This window comes from Phaethon aethereus (assembly GCF_964289735.1).
Source record: "Phaethon aethereus genome assembly, chromosome: 1".
Classification (NCBI taxonomy): domain Eukaryota; kingdom Metazoa; phylum Chordata; class Aves; order Phaethontiformes; family Phaethontidae; genus Phaethon; species Phaethon aethereus.
This window is the reverse complement of record NC_138575.1, coordinates 2,956,012-2,975,344: the sequence shown is the minus strand read 5'-3', so window position 1 is coordinate 2,975,344 and position 19,333 is coordinate 2,956,012. Positions and strand designations below refer to the sequence as shown.

Below are 19,333 nucleotides of genomic sequence, written 5' to 3'. Positions count from 1 at the left end.
TCTCTCTGCAACTCAGGGACAGTACCACTTCCATACCTGTCAGCAGAGCTGGGAGGATAAATACATTATTGATTTGATCTGCTGGGCAGCCAAATCTACAGCAGGAGAATCTCTGAGTGGCATATTAAGTAGCACCCACAACACCCAGCAGAGAAGACCATAGTCTTGTTTGAAGCACCAAGACTTCACTTCCCTTTAAAAAATAGACAAGACTTTTTTTTTTAAGGAACCGGTATTCATCAGGAGGGGAGGACTGGGAGGAGACACCTGAGAAGGGCTTAATTTCTAAGGATACTCACTGCACACTTGCTAAAATGCTAGCATTTCTGATGCAGTAAAAGCTCGGTGTCCGGAGTCACACCTCCGTTTTCATGATCACGGCTTTTCACAACAGACAGTAGGTTTGTGAGAAGAGTGGAAGCACTCTGCCTTGAAGGGCTCGTTGATGACCAGACCTGTGAACTGTTCTTTGTGGACAAACCATGCCCACCATGTGCATGCTTGTGTCCCTTAGAAGAGCGTTACAGACTTAACTTGAAATCTGACAGTGTAAGTGTGTGGGGTTTTTTTCCCTTTCCTATTTTGCTTTGCACCAATTTCTCTGACGTATGTAAACATGAAATCACAGCATAATTCAGAGACAGGTTTGTTTATTTTAAAGAGAGTCAATTCATCTTTCTTGAAGGGAAAAAAAAGGAAACAAAAAGATGCTTCAGCTCTGTTAAATTTCAAAAATAAAATCGCTTCATAAAAGCTACTCAAAGATGGCACATCACCGGGAGATATTTAAAACACAGGCAGTGGTGTTTTAACTGTTCCTGAGAAACACTCCTGTCGAACAGAATGAGGGCCATGAGGTTAAAACACAGCCATCATAACCTTTATTGCTTCATTTTTGTGAAGCCATTAACAGCAGGAGGACCACAGATGTGCCACAGCTCCAGCAGCTGGAGTGCAATTCAATACCCACATCAGAACCTAATTTATGACCAACCTGTTGGGAGGGGGCAGGGAGGCCAAAGCGCAGCATTCCCGCGTACCGCACGGCGGGGAAATCGGAGCTGCACGAGGCTCTAAGAAAAGTCGCGCATTGAAAGAGCTCAACCAAAGCCCTTGCACAAACACACAAGCACGTGTCCCGCGGAAGGAGCCAGCGCTGGCGGCAGCGGTGAAGGCTGGCAAGCGGAAATTTTGCTTCTGAAAGCAGCGGAACCCCAACACCACCCAGCTTTGAACTAAGGGCTCGGTTGCCTGTGAAGCCTCGAGACGAAATCAAAGTGCCGCTGTGCTTGGTGCAGGACGTGCTCATTGCAAGCGACAGTCCGTTCCCTGAAGAACTCGCAGGCTATGCGGAGAAGAGCATAGGAGGCTTGTAGAGAGGAAAGCGTTTTGCCTGAGGTCATGCTGCAATCAGCAAGAGAGCCAGGAATAGATCAAGGGTCCCTGCTCTGCCATTATGTCATACCAAGTTTTTTCTGACTACCCTTCATGCCCTCATGTTCTCTGTAACACCCCCGATCTGATCTGGCCTTTCCCAACAACCATTTGCTCCACTTCATTCAGATCCTTCTGAGGAACTTGCTCCTTTCCACAGTTTCCCCTTTCAGTGTCTGCCCATTCCAGTTACTTGTGCCCTTCTGATTAGAAGTTCCTGGGTATAAGGACCTCCTGCAACTGGAATCATATGCCTACGTACTTCTGAAAGTATCTTGGTTGCATCTTTGCATGGCTAAATTCTTCCTCTTCTTTAATCCATCCCATCCTACTACCTTGAGTCTCCAAATGACATGGAAGTATGTTGACCATTCCAAAGAACGTTGAAGTGTGCCCCATCGATGCTGGTGCATGGCGATGCAATGCCCTGCCCACGTGCAGCAGCAGAATTCACCAGGATAACGTCAGAGCCGGCCCCGGGATGGCTGCGACTGTCAGATGTGTGATCCCAACGAGAGACCAGCCTGCTCTTCCACTCGTAACTCTGAATTTACTGGCAGTGCCCCCAGTCACTGCAGATGCCATAAATTCTGCAGGCTCTCTTTCCCTTTTAAATGAGCCTAAAGTTATTTTCCTAAGCTTTTAGCAGTTTAGGGAGCGTTTGTAACACCATCAAAAAGATCAAAAAGAATCAATCACTTAGAGGTGCACACGTGCTGGGTCTGTTGGCAGCCCCTCTTGTCTCCTAAACCATATGAGCTGACGTTGCAGCCCAGTGTCCCCACTCTCAAGCCACCTTCTGTATATTCTTTGCAACCTTTAGGTGTATGGGCCACTGCCTGGCCAGGTAAGAGCATCTGGGATTCATAGAAGAGGTTGGATAAGCCACCTGCATTAGAATGAAGAAAATACAGGACAGAACCAAGGACCAAAAGAAATGGACCCATCTAGGCATGTTAATCAAATTCCAGCAGGAAAATCATGTAAAAGATAACCCTGCACTGAGCTTTTCTATTGTCATAATGTTGGAGCACCTCACATCCATTAATTGTTCATGAGACCCCTGACAAAGTAGCCAACGCCATTACTTACAGACAGGGAACAGATATACAAGGGGTGTTTACTTCTGAACAAATTGCCCTCAGCTCCCTTTATTATTAATGGGGAGAAAGAGACATTTTTAGGACAGTCTGACCTAAAATAGGCAATTTCAGTCTCCTGCAGGATGAGGTGTCTCCTAAAAGATCTGATTTCTCTCAGTGGACTGGAGAGAGAGTTGACAATACCTCCTGTGGATGGAAATATCTACATTTAATGAGATGAATTTCCACCCTCCAAAAGGTGAGTCCATAAAAGTCAGTAGCAGAAACGGAAACTGAACTCAGGTTTCTTGTGTTTTAGTCTGATGCTCAGATCAAACCGTAGCTGGACATCCGAGACGAACAAGGCCAAAGGGCCAGCCAGCAGTAGCAAAACTGTAGAGGGTTTGAAGGAAGCTACTTATGGGTAAGGAGTGAAGGAGATGGAAGAGGGAAACCTGAAATACCCTAAAAAGCAAGGTCAAAGGACAGTCAGGCAAGGTAGGTGTTGGAAGAAGGGAACCAGATGACAAGACAACAGAAGAAATGGGGTCATACGCTGCCCACAAGATGCAGCAGATGTGAGGAGGATCCAGGAGCAACAGACACTGACTACCCCAGTGAACATGTATGGGGCAAACCTTCCTGAGACCCCATGCCCAGTCCAGACAGTTTTCAAGGAGGAACTCAGCCCTTTCCCAAACACCTTCTCCCCACTCCCCTCTCCTTCTTTTCAGCAGGAGAAATAAAGAGATTGGACAGATGAGTCCAAATCACCCAGAGAGCTAGTGGCACACAGAGAACATAACTGAGAGTCCCCAAATCCCACCACAGCACACTAGACTGAAACCCTGGAAAAATTTCTGGGAATTTGACTCCAATTCAAAGCTTTGCAGCTCTAGTAAAAAAAAAAAAAAAAAATTATTAAAAAATGCAGAAGTAGGTTTGAAAACCAGGTGACAAGGCTGATCTGTGCACGTTGGAGGAGGAAACTGCAAGGAGGCCACCGGCACGTATTTCCATCAGGAGAGTGAAAACAAACAAATAATAGCTAGGCTCTCTGCAAGCAATTAAAGAGCGGTTAATGAAATCGCATGCCACCGACAGAATTGACAAAACATAGAAAATAAGTCACGTCAGAGTCTGCCAGAGCATCCCTGGCATGGACAAGGGGCCTGATGGCTGGTGTATATTTAGTGCCAGTGAGCTCATCTTTCCGAGCAGGGCTTGCGTGCTGCAGCGAGGAGAAGGGCAGCACTTCCATGACCATGTCAGTGTGAGCTTTAAGAGGAAAGCGCCTGAGGTTTCCTTAACAGGGAAGAAAGCAGCACGGTGTAGCCTGGGCCACATCCCAGAGCAGAGGCAGGCCGGGGCTTTCATGACCAAGATGAAAACCCAGGGGGAAAAAAACCACCAAACATAATATCCATGCCGATATCTTAAGCATTGGCAGATGATAGTGTGGTGGCTTGAGGTTATTCAGGTCTTGTTGACCGTTACCCCATCGCAAGCTGGGACTGCTCGAAGCTGTGCAGGACAGGTGGAGCTCAAATCCCCCCTTAGCATGTTCACCTAAAGACAAATCTTTTTTAGCACAGTAAACCATCTAACACCTTGATGAACGGTCCTGCATCTGCACATACATGCATTACGCTGACAATTTTTTAAAAGCAGAGATTGGAATATTAATTACCACAGGTCTTTTAATCTCTTGCGCCCCGTCACTGCTTTGCAGCACCACCAGTCCCCTAAAAAAGTCTGATTCCCCTAAAAATGAGAGACTGGCTTAAAAAATCGTGAATTAACGATCAATGCTCAGCTTTACCTTGCTGTTATAGTTGATAACAATTAGTGTCGGGATGTATTTGGGACTTCAGTATTTAGGTGTTACATTTGCCTGCGTTCCCCCAACCCAAGAAGCCCTCTTGCCTCAAAATAAGCAAATTTCAGTCATGCAGCCCAAAGCCGTATTACATCTCTAAATGAACAGATGTAATACACCAGGGCAGCCCTGCAATACTCGCCATCCTAAAATCTTTTCTTTTCCCACTATATTATGATAATTTATTTCACTACTGGGGCTCCCAGGTGAGTTCAATTCTCCAGCTTCCAAGCAGACAAAAATGCTAACCCGGCAGAAGTAGTTGAACAAAGAGCCTAAATGCAGCAGCCTCCTAAGATCTTGCACCTCTCTATATATTGCATGCTAAGATGGACGTGCAAGCAAAACAGAGATACACAAATTTGGAAACATTTTCTTTTTCTCCATGAATAGTAAATTAGCTAAAAATTCAGAATTTAGGTGGGATTTTGGGAATTAAATTACATCATCACAAGGGGGAGAAGGGGCTTGAAAGCAGCAAAAGATTTTGACTTTTCCATCTCACGGTAGCAATACTTGTAAGAAGAGAGATAATTTAATAAAAAAAAAAAAAAAAGGAGAAAACGGGAGGTAGGGAGGTCAAATAACCATAAGCGGTTGTTTCATAGACCATAAAACTTTCAGAGCTTTGGAGGTTGGTTTGTTTTGTTGAAAAAGAGGAGGAAGAAGCAATCAGTTTTGATTTGACACACATCTGGGTTTTTTTATTTATTTATTCTTTTTGCAAAATTTTCAGTAAGAAAACAACAAAACGAGTTATTCTCATTGTTAGAAGAATACTCAAACCTAACAGGATGCCAAGGTCCTATCACTTACCAACACAGAGATGCCATCTGAAGGGCAGGAGAAATGCATTAGCATGCACTACGTGTCCTTATCACTCAAGTTAGCTCTATCATCAATATGTTCCCTTAGACCCCAAGGGGATAAATCGATTGCGTACGAAATTCAAGAGAAACCCACAGAAACTTGTAAGCAGTGGGGAAAAGATCAAAGTGCCTGTAGTGTGTGAAACCACATCCACCCCAGCAGATATCACAAGCCATAAACTCCCCCCGATAACCCAGTCTTAATCAACCATATGACAAATGAGGCAAACACGGGGAGATTTGCACAGTGCTGGTTGCTATGTTTAATTAGATTTCATCAGAATGGTTCTGAAAAATTAATATGACGAGGTCTCTGCCAGTCTCAGTGATAACCTTTTCCCTGACATCACTGGAATTCATTGCCAGCCTCAGTTCAAAAAAAAAAAAAAAAAGGAAAAAGAATTGCAAGAAGTCAAAAAGAAAGATGACTCCAGACCACAGCCATGAACATCCCAGCAGGGTGGGATACCAGCATGGCTGGCAGTAGAAACAGTGGTTTGCATTTCCAGGATGCCATTGATACAACAGTGTGCTGGGGTGCTTTGCCAATGTGCCACATCAGCTAGAAATACAACCATCAAAGCAGCTTCCAAAACCCTTCGAAGTCCCCTAGGAGTTCGTGTTTTGTTATCCAAAGTGACCCAGCCCTGTGAATCATCAGCAGTACATGTTCAGCACAACAGAGTGTAACCAGAGCTGAAACCCACAGATGACTGGCTCCCAACTTTCCTCTCTAGACTTTGCTTCTCTTGGCACCCCCAAGGTCCCAACCCATCTCCCATTGAAGCCTGGGAGTTCTCAACTTGTTTCCAACACACACTTCCAGGCTCTCTGCACCAAGGGGGATCCCAGCTTGGAGGCATTGGCACCTACTAGATACAAATGCTGCTGATACATAACAACAACTCTTAACAAGAGTGATCTTCTAAGGGATATCTCCGTTAACACAGTCCTGCTGTCTCTAGTCAAGTACAGATGCCAACCCAGCTAGCACATCCATTTCCTTTTGGAGTCTTGCATTGAAATACCACTCCAACACAACTCCTTTTAAATTTAGGAGATGAATGATCGTCCTTGGAATCGTAGCAGGTAGAATGTTGGCCAGTATGAAGAAAGCCAGGCAGTGACAGAGTCAAGTTCATGAAAAAGGCATTATTTACATGAAGCTAGCTTTGACACTCCCAGGTTACAGTCAAATCTATACGGTTAGCTGCTTCTATCACAGCTAAAAAGATGCTTTCTGGTCACCCTGGGCACAGCATCCCAGGGGGACTTGGTTGGAACCACAGCTTTGATTAACCGTCCTGATCTATCCTTCAGTCCACATTTCTACCTCTCACCCAGCAATGAGAGCTTTTCTAATTTCAGAAAGGGCCAAGGACCTGCAGCTCTTCCGTATGCTTTCATTTAGGAGGGGTGAAAGGCTACTGACAGGGTTTTGGGAAAAAAAAAAAAGACCAAAAAAAATAAAGACAAGTATCAGACCAAGCAGGAACAGATCCCTGAATCCTGCATAGCAACACAAGTTTGCGCTCACGCAGACACCATATGGGTTGGGGTCTACAAAAACCAGCACAACTGCCTCATGCTTCTTCCCAGTCTTAACACACGACTCTAACAACCAGCAATCCATCAAAGCTTGACTGCTCTCAAGCCAGGCCGCCACCAAGACGAAATGAGAGAGAGATGATGAAGCATAGCAAGCCAAAGTCATTAAACCAAAACGAAAGAAGCACGAGGGGAAGAGATCAAGTTGGAGAGCAACAGGGGGGATTTTATTTCTTCTCTTCTTCTCATTGGCTTCACAAGCACCACCATCAATATTCATAAGTGGTGGATATGCAGATGGTGTTAAAGCCCTCTCACAGGGGCTCACGGCCACCACGCTGATGCCGAGGGGCTGCCGCACACTGGGGGGTCTGGGTGTGTGCAGGGGAGAGGTGGAGAGAGGCTCTTCAAATTAGCTCAAGCCAAAAGTTTCTTATCCTAACAAAGGGAGGCACATTCTTCTTTGCCTTTTAATTAAGAGCTGGCTCAAAAATCAAACTCTTCTTCCTATGTTTTGGATGTCCGTTGAGGGGAAAAAGCTCTTTTTGAATAGCCAAGGCCCCCTTACGCAAGCTGTAGTCCCTCCTCCAACTCCAGTAACATGGCTAATTGCACCACTTTTGTTTGCTGTCACAAACCCACCCTGCCTTTGCCATGCCAGGAATTGGGCCTCTGATCACCCCCAGAAATGCCCAGCTATGGGTCACAAACTGAGCAAAGCTTCCCTCAGTTTAAGCATCAGCGCGGGGGAGGAGAATTACAGTTAAACTGAGCATTTCCCTAAGTTTCCTTAGGGATATCCACGACTTATTTTAAATTAAAGGGTTCCTAGAGGTGGTCTGGGAAAACTATTTAAGGGAAATTGTTTTTTACAGAGCAGTAGCCAGAGAACAAAGCCTGAAAGGCGTGAGCTTAAGCTTTTAAGCAATGTTTTTTGCATGCACACACATGCATAGGTATGCACATTTTAAAATACATTTCAAATTTCAGGGAAAAAAATATGAATCTTTCTCCATGGCTATTCTGTATCCAACCACTCTGACCCTACTCTGTTGTTTCTGCTCAGAAGTCATTTCTAGAACCTGGGAGTTGAGCAAAAGGTGTCAGTCCAGACTGCAGCAAATAGTCCGGCTGAGACTCTCGACAAAGCCTTGGACAATGTAATGAGTGAATAATGGGAACAAGCAGGTTTCATGCAACACATGCCCCGTAGGCACAACGGGATCTTGTGAAGGGCGGGGAACTGAATCTGCACCTCGTTGTCATGGCTTACATCCTCACCAGCGCTCAGTTCCCATCCTCTACACCCTTTCTGCTTCCTTCCTGAAGAGAGGAGCTGTCAAATTGTGATGTCTACATCAACGCCTATCTGCAGCTGAACCTGAGGTCAGTCATCTGGCCAACGGGAGAAGGCAGCGGTGAGACAGACTGCCAAGGTGATTTTGGGCACAGATTTGGCTGCGGGATGGTGAGGGGGCTAGAGTGGAGGATGGTGAAAGGAAGAGAAGGATGCACAGTGCCTTATCAGGGACTTGCTGTTCTTTCAACTGGCTCCCTGATAACATATGGAGCTTAATCAAATATGCAAATGATGTCCTATCTAGAGACAAGGGAAATAGAGAAATAAACCCAGAGACCATGCATGAAAACAAGCCGATAAAATGAGGGAGTGAGTAGAAGGTTTCCTCTTTTTGATAAAATTATTTCAAAAGATTAAATTAAAGCAAAACTAATTAGGAGAACCGCACTTAAGCCGACTTCCCGTAAGAAGGGTCAGCAGGCAAGAGGCATTCAAATCAAAGGCAGATGCAAGAGGCACTTCAAGGGCTCCCTGAAAAGTCATTATCCCAGTCAAAAGGGAAGGGAATAGAGAGGAGGAAGGAATGACAAGAGCCATTTTGGCTGAGCATCCATCCAGCCATTAGATGGAGTGTATGGGGAGTTAAATAGCCTCTCTTTGTCACCCTGGAGAGCAGAAGTAGCAGGTGAAGACTAAAGCTGACCACCTAATGCCCCACCTAGAGCACTTCTCAGAGAGCAGAGGGACAAAGACAGACAAACAGAAGTACATAGACTGGAGGGGGTGGGGGGGTGAGGACGTATCTGCTTTTCCTTATATCGCAGCCCTGCATGGTTTCCATCAACAGCAGGTATTACAGCCTGAACGCTCCACACGGCTTGCACAGAGCTGCTGACGCTATGCAGAAAAATCACCTGCCATGACAAGGCAAGTGACAACCAGCACCGCTGCGAACTGTCCCCCGGGAGGCTGCAGGGCGCCTGGATTTCAGCAAGGTAACCTGCAGCAGGACGTCGTTATCCGTCCCTTTGCATCTGCTTTTGTCACTAAAAAAGGGGAAAAAAACCTTTTTTTTTTTTCGCTGCTTTGCGACTGGAAAGCTGTCAAACTCAAGCTGCAGCTTCTTAAAGGAAGAGTTTGACGAGGTGATGGTACAGCCTGCTGCCTTCCCTGCTGCAACGGGTCCACCGGAGCCAGCTCTTTCTCCTGGAGTGGGAAATAACGCGTGGTACAGCACCGCCGACGCAGAATGCACGGCAGCCGCCAGCGAGCACCTCTGGACTTTGAAGTAGAGATTGCATCTGGAGGGATTAGACAGTCATTTGCAAATCTTGCTGCACAGTCACAAGATCCCATCTCTAACAAGACTCTGAGGCACTGTTAAACCAGAACCTCCAAAAAGAGAACAGCACTCGACGCACGTATGCAAGGCACCCGGCAAAAGCAGAGCTCAGCCAAACCCTGCACGCTAGCACGGAGACTGCTGAGTAGTCAGAAAGCAGAGAGGGGTACTTGAGGGAAAGACACGGAAAATTAATTGCTCTCTGCCAAAAAGCAGGCTCTAACTCTTGCTGGGAACAGCAACCTTCCTAGCAGGAAAAAAAAGGCAGTTTTCCTACTGCAGTTAGATACTGCAAGGAGCTAACTGCAGTGTGCCACACTGACAGGTTGTAGCTGGAAGTCCCGAAGCAATGGAAGCGAGGGGTGGGAGAGGCAAAGCACCCGCCTGCAGTGATGGAGCAATTAGTGTATTTAAAACAAGTGTCAGCTGCACTGGTTTAGCAGCAGAGTCTGGATACAGGCCCTCTGATGTGGTTTCGGGCCTGGTGTTTTGCAGCAGAGGACGGATCACCAAGTAACCCAGGCTGGAAGGGACCTCAGGAGATTCTAGTCCAATCTCCTGTTCAAAGCAGGGTCAGCTGTGAGATCAGAACAGGTTGGTTTGTCCATTCAGGCCTTGAAAGTCTCCAAGGATGGAAACTGCACAACCTCCGTGTGCAACTTGCTTCAATGTTTGCCTGTCCTCATGGGAAAAAGCTTTTCCTTATATCCAGTTGGAAGTGCTCTCACGTCAACTTATGCCTGCTGTCTCACATCCTCCCACCACTCACCAATGCGAAGAGCCTGTCTCCATCTTCTCAATAACCTCCTTGTAGGCATGGGAATGCTGCTGTTGGGTCCCTCTTCCCAACCTGAATAAGCTCATTTCTCTCATCCTCTCTTCTCAGGGCAGGTTCTCTAGCTCTTGGCCAATCTCTTCACCCCCTCCTGAACTCGCTCTGGTTCATCAACATCTCTGCTGTACTGAGGGGCCTAAAACTGGGCACATTATCTAGATATGGTCTAGCAATTGAGTCCAAGATGATCATCTTCCCCTCAACCTACTAGCAGTGCCCCTATTTGTATAGCTGAAGATGTTGTTGGCCTCTTTTGCTGCACAGGCACACTGATGGCTCATGTGCAACTTGCTGTCTACCAGGATCCCCAGGTCCTTTTCAGGAGAGATGCTCCCCAGCCAGGCGGTCTTCAGCTTGAATTGTTGCAAGAGGTCACTCTTCTCCAGGTGCAGAACTTCACACTTCTCCTTAAATGAGTTTGTCAACCCCATTGCTCCATCCTGCCTAGGTCCCTCTGGATGGCAGCCCTGCTGTTCAGCCAGATCCCCCCAAATGACTGCAGCTTTGGGAGGAATATATGCATGGGGGAACCTGCTTCTCACCTAATCCCACCTTCAGCTTGTAAATGGTGAAGTGCAACAGAAAGATGCCCACCACTTGCAAGGCTTCAGAGCAGCAGGGGAAGAGAGACAGCACACCACAACAGCCTACAACCGGGATGCACAAGTCCTGCATCTTTGATTTCACCCATGGAGATCGTATCCAATCACCCAATACCTTTAGGTCATGTTGGACTCCAGTATCACCAGCCAATGCCTTTTACATGACCCAGTACAAACGGGTGTCACTGCCCAATGTCCACATAAATTCCCATCACCACCCCTTTCAGGGGTCCCTGCTGGTACACCTGACATGAGCATCAGGTGCCAAGTACACCACAACTATCAAAATTAGAGCCTTCAGAATGTTACAGCCAGAAAATTGAACTACTCTTCAGGCATCTAAGCTGGCAACGACCTCTCAAAGAGGGACTGTATATCAGTGTAGGATACAGACAACTGCAGCCTTCACAGACGTCAAATACAGATGGGAAGCAGTATTGCTCCATCACAAACGAGTGAAGCACTCGGACTCCTGCTGATTTAGGAAGCTGTGAGGAGAGGCCAGGGTGAACAAGACCTCCTTGCAGAAACCAGCTTCTCAGCAGGAGCCTGAGCCTCTACAGTGTGTTTTCAGAGCAGTCAAGTCCACTTGCCAAACAGTTGGGGAAAAAATAAAATTAAAAAAAACCCTGACTCTTTTAAGGCAGCACAGAGAAGGAGAAGGAAGCAGAGTTTCCCTGCTGACATGGACACAGAGCTGACAGCAGCAGAATATCCTCCACGGAATATCAAAAGAGAGCAGGGCTGCTCATCTTGAGCGTATGCGGAAACCCTCTCGCCTGGAGAAACAGTGAGGATCTCTGTCCTTGCCCACAGTTATCACAAGACTGCAAACCTGTGTATGGCAAACCAGGGCTCTCTCATTAGCTCCAGCTCCTTGGATGGAAGGTGAGGTATCAGAGGAGAAAAGGCAAATACTCTTCTCCATGTGGGTACACTGTGGTATCACCAACCTACCCAGAGCTCTGTCTCCTGTGGGTCTCTGCCCATCTCTTTCACCCTTTTACTTTGCTCAAAATTTTTGCATGAAAAACTCCATTCCTCTGTTGCCCACTCATGGCACTTGAGAACAATCCAGCATTGTGGATGGATGTGACATGCTGCCAGTCCCACCAGGATTCAACTGCTCTCTCCTGCTAAACGGGATGAACCCTGCTCTGGGAAGGGAACTTGCCCCACATGTGAAGGGGAAATCACTGTAGCAGAGGACCCATCATAACAATCATTGATAAATGAGCTACAGGTTTGGCTGTCCCTCAGGGTTACTTTACTGAAGCAGTCCTAACAAAATCACAGAATCATTAAGGTTGGAAAAGACCTTTAAGATCATCAAGTCCAACCATCACTCCAACACCACCATACCCACTAAACCATGTCCCCAAGTGCCACGTCCACATGTTTTTTGAACACTTCCAGAGATGGCGACTCCACCACCTCTCTGGGCAGCCTGTTCCAATGTTTGACCACTCTCTCAGTGAAGAAATTTTACCTAATATCTAGTCTAAACGCCCCCCTGGCGCAACTTGAGGCCATTTCCTCTCGTTCTATCACTGGTTACTTGAGAGAAGAGACCAACACCCACCACAACCCCCTTTCAGGTAGTTGTGGAGAGCGATAAGGTCTCCCCTCAGCCTCCTCTTCTCCAGACTGAACAACCCCAGTTCCCTCAGCCGCTCCTCATCAGACTTGTGCTCCAGACCCTTCACCAGCTTCTTTGCCCTTCTCTGGACACGCTCCAGCACCTCAATGTCATTCTTGTAGTGACGGCCCCAACACTACCATAGACCAAGGTGCATATTCTCCAAGCCACAGGGCTGACTGCTTCAACAGCTGTCAGCAGTTCCCACTCCCTCTTCGAGGCAGGTAGGCTGTAAACAGCACTGTAGCATCCAACCAGTAGAGCTATCAGCTGGCTGGTGGGACAGGGTAGCCACAGCTATGTAGCCAGAAATGGGCAGGAGCTCAGACCTGCATGTGCTTTCCAATCCAATTATCTACCCGAGAAAGCCACCCTTCTCCAACGCAACTGCAACATGAAATATTTCTTATTAAAAAGGACCACAGGATCACAGAATCCTCAAGGTTGGAAAAGACCTTTAAGATCATCAAGTCCAACCATCACCCCAACACCACCATGCCCACTAAACCATGTCCTGAAGCGTCACATCCACATGTTTTCTGAACACCTCCAGTGATGGTGACTCCACCACCTCCCTGGGCAGCCTGTGCCAATGTTTGACCACTCTCTCAGCAGAGAAAGTTTTCCTAATATCTAGTCTAAACCTCCCCTGGCACAACTTGAGGCCATTTCCTCTCGTCCTAAACCTTTAATGCCCACAAGTGGTCTGGAGCTGGTTTTCCATCCCATCTGTCTAGTTTAGCTATTTGATATGATCACACACCTCACAACCTTTAGCGCATTAATTTTCTCCAATGCTTCTTTGAACAAGCAAAATATTTCCTACCTTTTGCAGGAAAGAAAATGAGGTACAGAGACACACCAGAAGTTTCTGGTAAAGCAATGAACTGAACCCAACTCCCTCCTGACCCATTCATCCCTGGGCCACCCTTCTCCATCCCCAAGATGCCACCAGCACCCATCAGGCCTCTAATCCAAGGGCACTGGTTTTTATACATGAGACATGGACAGGGGGAATTTTTCCTTTCCATAGCTCTTCATTTTTATTCTATTTATACCTTCATTCTGCAGGGCCAGGCTATGCTGTGGACAAGCCAGCAGAATTGGAGGGCATATTTCTACAGCACATTATTCAGTGCCTTCCCGTTGGTCTGGACTTGTAGCTATGTGAATGAGAAGGTTGCAAAATGTATTTTGCCTGGGGCAGTGAAATAGCTGGGGCCAACCTTGTCATTCTGTTTCACTCACTCTTTTCCTATCCTATCTCTATCTTGGTTTTTCCTTTTCTTTTTCTCTTTGTTGTCTTGGTTACATGGGCAGATTCCTGATATGCTGCTAGTTTTCATTTTAATGATACGTTCCTGCAAAGCACAATATTTTACTTCAGTTGTATGTGCCACTGGATAAATTCCTTTGACATATGTGACATTTGTATATCAACTAACAGATATTGCTTTATGACTGTGGGTATTTTGCAGAGTATTCATGGATTGCATACATCAAAATCTGATATACAGTCTGCCACTCTTGTACAAAAAACCCACACATAGAGAAAAAGACAGAAACTGCAGGAAAAATGAGGAAAGTTTCTCCAAAACCATCTTGTAATTACTCACAGTGAGTCTTCCAATAGCTGAGTAGAACCTGCTATCTTGAAGATAATCTCATAACTCCTCTCTTCACGCTATCCAAGATACTTCACTGTAGGTTGACCCAGTAGCTGCACTGCACCAGGAGAAACAGCAGTACATACCATGCACGGTAGGACCGAATAAGCAGAAAAAAGAGAGACATCTCCTGGGCTTTGCCCACTGGTACATGCAGTTTCATCTAATCCTACAAAGCTTATTCCAATTTACCCATAGGCTTTTTTTTTTTTTTTTTAAACATAAATCAAACTTCACGATAACATAATGGATTGTGCTGGAGTTGCAAAACCAATGCAGCATTTGCCTTGCTTCCTGTTCAAAAGCACCTGATTGATGAGCCGAGATGGAAAGCAAAGCTTCAAAAGGCCCATGAAGTCTTGGCAGGGGCCAAGGAGTGTCAAGTGAAAATCTTGAGTGCCAAATTGGCCTTGTGTGGCACTGAGAGGGGAAAACAGGCTGGTGTCCTGAACCCAGATACCCTCAGGAGCCCTGGAGGAGAGCAGTGTGTGGAGGAGAGTTGGCGATGGCAGAATTCATAGCAAGGGTGGGGCTGAACCTGCAGCCTGGATCAACTGGTCCAGAACAACCACACATGTGCAGGGCAGTCCCGTTTTGCTTTGCATTCTGCCTCTCTGGTGGAGACTTATTCAGCCAAGGAAGATCTCAGCCCAAGAGTCCAGCTCTGCTCCAGCCCACCGACCCAATGCAGTAACTACAGCAGGCAAAATATCCAGCACATAGGAAAAAGGGAATAAAATTAAGCTTTCTCAAATTACATCAGCCAGTTCAGCTCCTCTCTTCTCATTCTTTACCCTATAAGGCTGTCCCCGCTCTCTACCACACTCCGTAAAGCACTAAAGCTTTCTCTCCTATTTTCCCCTATTAAAAGGAATCAGATCGTGGATTCTGCAATGTGACATGCAAAGACAGAGCTGTGTCTGAGTTTGCTTCTCCTGAAGCCAAAAGAAAAACCAAAATCTGGCGAGTGTAAGGAAGCAGCAACCATTCTTAACTGTTTAGGTCTTTTGGATATTTACCATTCAGATCGCAGCTACCCCATTTTTCCCCTCTCAAGAGACTGACTGGAAGGACTGAACAGTTTATTATGGTATCACAGATGACAGGGAAGCAAAACCTAATTAGTCAGGGGAGGAGATTATTTCTATTACAACTGTTTGAAAAACAATTTGGCTCCTTTTCCACATGCCTGAATAGACTATTAAAAAAAAACAACAAAAAAACCAAACGTTCACTTTTCAAAAGAATCAGCACACTTTCCTCTGTTGAACAAAGCCAGAGACATTGGTCAGCGGGCAGGATCCTGTTCCCCTTGCAGGCCTCCCTCAGCACAGAGGCAATGCCATCTGAATTTATGACCCTGATTATCTTTTTCAGTGAAGAAACAGGTAGAGAAACAAAACCAGAGATTTCAGACCCTGCTTAAGCATCCATGGAAAAAAATTACTCCTTTCCTTCCCCCTGTCTGCTCTGTCCATCCTATATACAAGCCATAGAGGGTCACCTTTTCATAGCACCTTCCTCTCCCCAACTGGGAAGTTTTTATTTGTAGAAGGAATTCAAAGAGGAATCGACACCCAACTCCCAGCCTCCTTCCCAGCTTCTCACCCATCTCCATTACTATGGCAAAGCCATAGTTTCCTTGCACGTTCAATATTTGCAACAATCCTGGGCTGAGCATTCAGACAAACATCGTCAGACTGGCACATAGGGGTTGAAGTGGAGGTAGTGCCCATCGTTAGCATGAGAAGGTCACTTCTAATACCCTTTCTTGTCTTGAGAACACCACAGGTAGATGATACCCAGCTTCCACCTCTCAAGCCTCTCTACTATTGCCTTACATGGCAAACTACAGAGCTACAGCCATGCAACAGGCATATTTTTAGTGAAAATGCACAGTGAGGAACATAAATACATTCTTTATTGTATTTGGGCTTGTGTGGCATCAACCATAAACATAATGTGCATTATCGTTCAAGACACAGCATTCTTTTGATGAAAACACTCTTCCTTCAGTTCAAGCACCCAGCCTGACCTAAACAGAACAACCGCTGATCCCATGTTGGGTTCGTGGTGAAATCACAATCCAGTCACATTGCTCTGAAGAAAGATGTCCAGAGCATAAACCCCGTTTCTTAACAAACTTCAGCCACAGTCAGTTTTTCTCTAGCATGGGCAGATACCCCGTGATCAATGACTTAATTAGAGATGGTCTGAACACACAAGAAAAAGAAAAAAATCTGTTGGACGTACACTGCATCGAGTCCATCTGTGGCTGGGTCTGTGGTTTGACTTCAGAAATATTCATTTGTTGATGAACAACAATTTGGAAGAAGGAATTTATCCTTTCCCACATCAGCTCTATCCCTCAAGGGTGAAACGCAGGTTTTTTCCAACAAAAACATTTTCTATCCTCAAAAGAGGTGGTGCACCTTAGGGTAAGGACTGCACCCACACTCAGTGCAACACTGCAAATCTCCATAAGGACATGAAAATCTGAGTTAGAGGATCACATTAGGTCTTACCTTCTTGAGCTTCCCACTCTTGGTGCCCACAAAAGCCAGGGAGTGGTTCTTGTAGACGTAGGCAATCACAGATGTCATTCTGTCACCATCCTCAGCGAAAATGGGCAGCCCTCGGACCATGGATGATACTCCCAAGGGGGCATTCATATCCAGGCCACAGAAATTGTCATCAATTGTTAACAGCTATAAACAAAAAGAGAGTGCAAAAAAATTAAGCTACCGATTCTTCAGCCATTTGGGAAGTATCCATCCAAGCAGGAAAACCATTGCATAACATGGCTATAATTTATACAGTCTGACAAATCAACAACAAAGGCAGGGCTGGAGAAATATAGAGGTGGAAAAAATTTGTTCAAAGTTGCATGATAAGTTACAGACAGGAGGAGAACTGGAAACTTGCTTCTCTTGAATGACAGCCCAGCAGGATACATTATGTTAAGACTTTTTCCTACTGCTTTACCAGTCAGTTTTACCAGTCAAGACCTAGCAATCAAAGACAAAGTAAGTCTGCTGAAAAGGTCTTAAACATATCTAGTTCTGCTCAAAAAAAAAGAAGAATGCACATCATTCCCATGGGATCCAGAATAAGAACCACTGAGCTAAATCTGCACTGGCAAATAAAATAGACCCTGACCTGTCCTCTGGCCCTGAGACCCAATAGTAAGGGTCACGTCTATGAAACCTAAATAACCACTCCCCTCCCACCTCCGAACCCTGTAGCATCACTCACACTACATCCTGGGAATTATAGTCCCCCAAGGCATGTCCAGGCATTGTCTGGGAGAGAGCTGGTCCGCCCAGACCAGATCTGCAGTAAGGACCATGCTAAGGATTAAACACTGTAGATGGTGACTGCACACTCTCCCCATTCCTGGGCTTAGTTGAATCACATAGTCCTGGGTCATTCTCTCACACTCTTTGGCCTAGGCACTTCATCCACCTGGGTCTCTATTTCTTTCCCATGAAACAGAGGTTATCCACATTTATGCATCTTACTGGAGTACTGGAACTCACTGAAGTTCTTTGGAGAGGAGGGAAGGTTTTGCAGCTATTATGGGAGCTTTCCAGCATTTGTTGGAAATACCCATGAACTCCCAACAACCAGAGGAAAGGCCCTGTTCATTAATGCTGCCGCCTAAGCTCTAACACCTATTGCATTTGAACTCAACAGGCTTGTCATCAGACAGATGCTCCGCTGGAATCCTTGCGTATTAATGTCCATAGTGTCTAGTTATCTCTAAGGATGTCTCTTTGGGCTTCAGGGAGTTACAGAAGTGCATCAGCAGAATAGTACAGACAACTCTTCTACCTTAAGGCACCATCTGGACAGTAGGCGAGACTAATACGGGTTGCCAATATGAAAATCTCCACAGAATAAGTCAGATAAAGACGAAGCTCCAAATATCACAGTACACAATTGCCGAAGCAGTTAGACTTCATTAACTTCATTGGGACCACGCACAGATTTGAAGTTAAGCATGCACTTAAAATACTTTGTTGGACTAAGGCCTAGAAAGGCAATAATTAATTGTACAGGAAAGTTGCCTAATTTCCATATATCAGTAATAAAGGACCATCACAATTTTCTTTGTCTGAGCTCACATCTTCCTGGAAGCATGGCTAGAATATGTGCTGCTCCTTACTTGAGTTCACAAGCAGTAAAAGCCTGATAGACAACTCATTTTGTCCTCACCCAGCAATTACAGGGAATAATTACAGATGGTTTTACTGAATGGAAGAATAATGTGTCCTAAATGTATTCATAAACACATAAAACCTCTGAGGAATTCAAACAGCCATTAGTAAGGAACAGCTAGCCTGTGCTTTGGCCTGCAAGAGTCATTAGTGTTTGCGGACTGCCCTTTCGGAGCTACAACACCACCTCAAAGAGCAATTGCAGACCAGATTAACAGCCTCCATGAGCAGCAGACAAGATGTTGCTAGTCTACAATGCCAGCACAAAGTCTAAGATAAATCTGCATCCCAGATCCAAAGGCCAAATTCATCTGAGGTCTAGTAGCACCAAACTGATGACCACACTTCAGAGAGGCTGACAGCATGACTTGCAGAAGCTGAGTGTTTCTGTAGATAATTAGCTTCATTACATAGGTCAGGATGGAAAAACTGCAGTTTGATTACATAGAAAGTACAAAGTGTTTGAAGCAGCAACGTTACCCAGATCTTTCTGCGAGACATGAGACACTGACTGTCAGAGAGGAGCTAACAAGAGGAGCGGTGCGTCGGTCTGAAGCAGTGTGACAAGCTTTCTGTTCACCAACTCGCTACCTGACGCATCACCTGGTGTGGGATCCACCTCACGTAGCTTTAGCCTTGTGAAAACTTAGTAAGTAGCCTACAGTGGTCATCTAAACTACCGCCATTATCAACAGGGGAAAGGAGGTACGTCAGAGAACAAGCCATCCAACCAAACTTGTAATGCACTGGATCACCTTCTGCTAGAGCCAGCTGATTGCAAAAGGACTCCAGATGATTCACCTAGCCTAAGCATCTAACATTAAGATATATCATGCTTTGAATAGGAGGTCAGACTATATGGCCTCTTGAGGCCCTTTCCAATCTGAAGCATCCTATGGATGTAGGATCTAAGAAT

At 45.7% G+C, this 19,333-nt stretch overlaps 1 protein-coding gene across 1 annotated transcript in view; it reads right to left on the bottom strand.

Annotated features, from left to right (window-relative positions):
- The window catches only part of PLXNA4 (plexin A4), a gene marked incomplete at both ends in the record, with an annotated part of 428,073 nt that overhangs the window by 389,704 nt on the left and 19,036 nt on the right, over nt 1-19,333 (bottom strand). Inside the window, one exon of the mRNA XM_082013844.1 lies at nt 16,723-16,905. Within this exon, the coding sequence (XP_081869970.1) occupies nt 16,723-16,905 (183 nt within the window). The remainder of the gene's footprint in view (nt 1-16,722; nt 16,906-19,333) is intronic.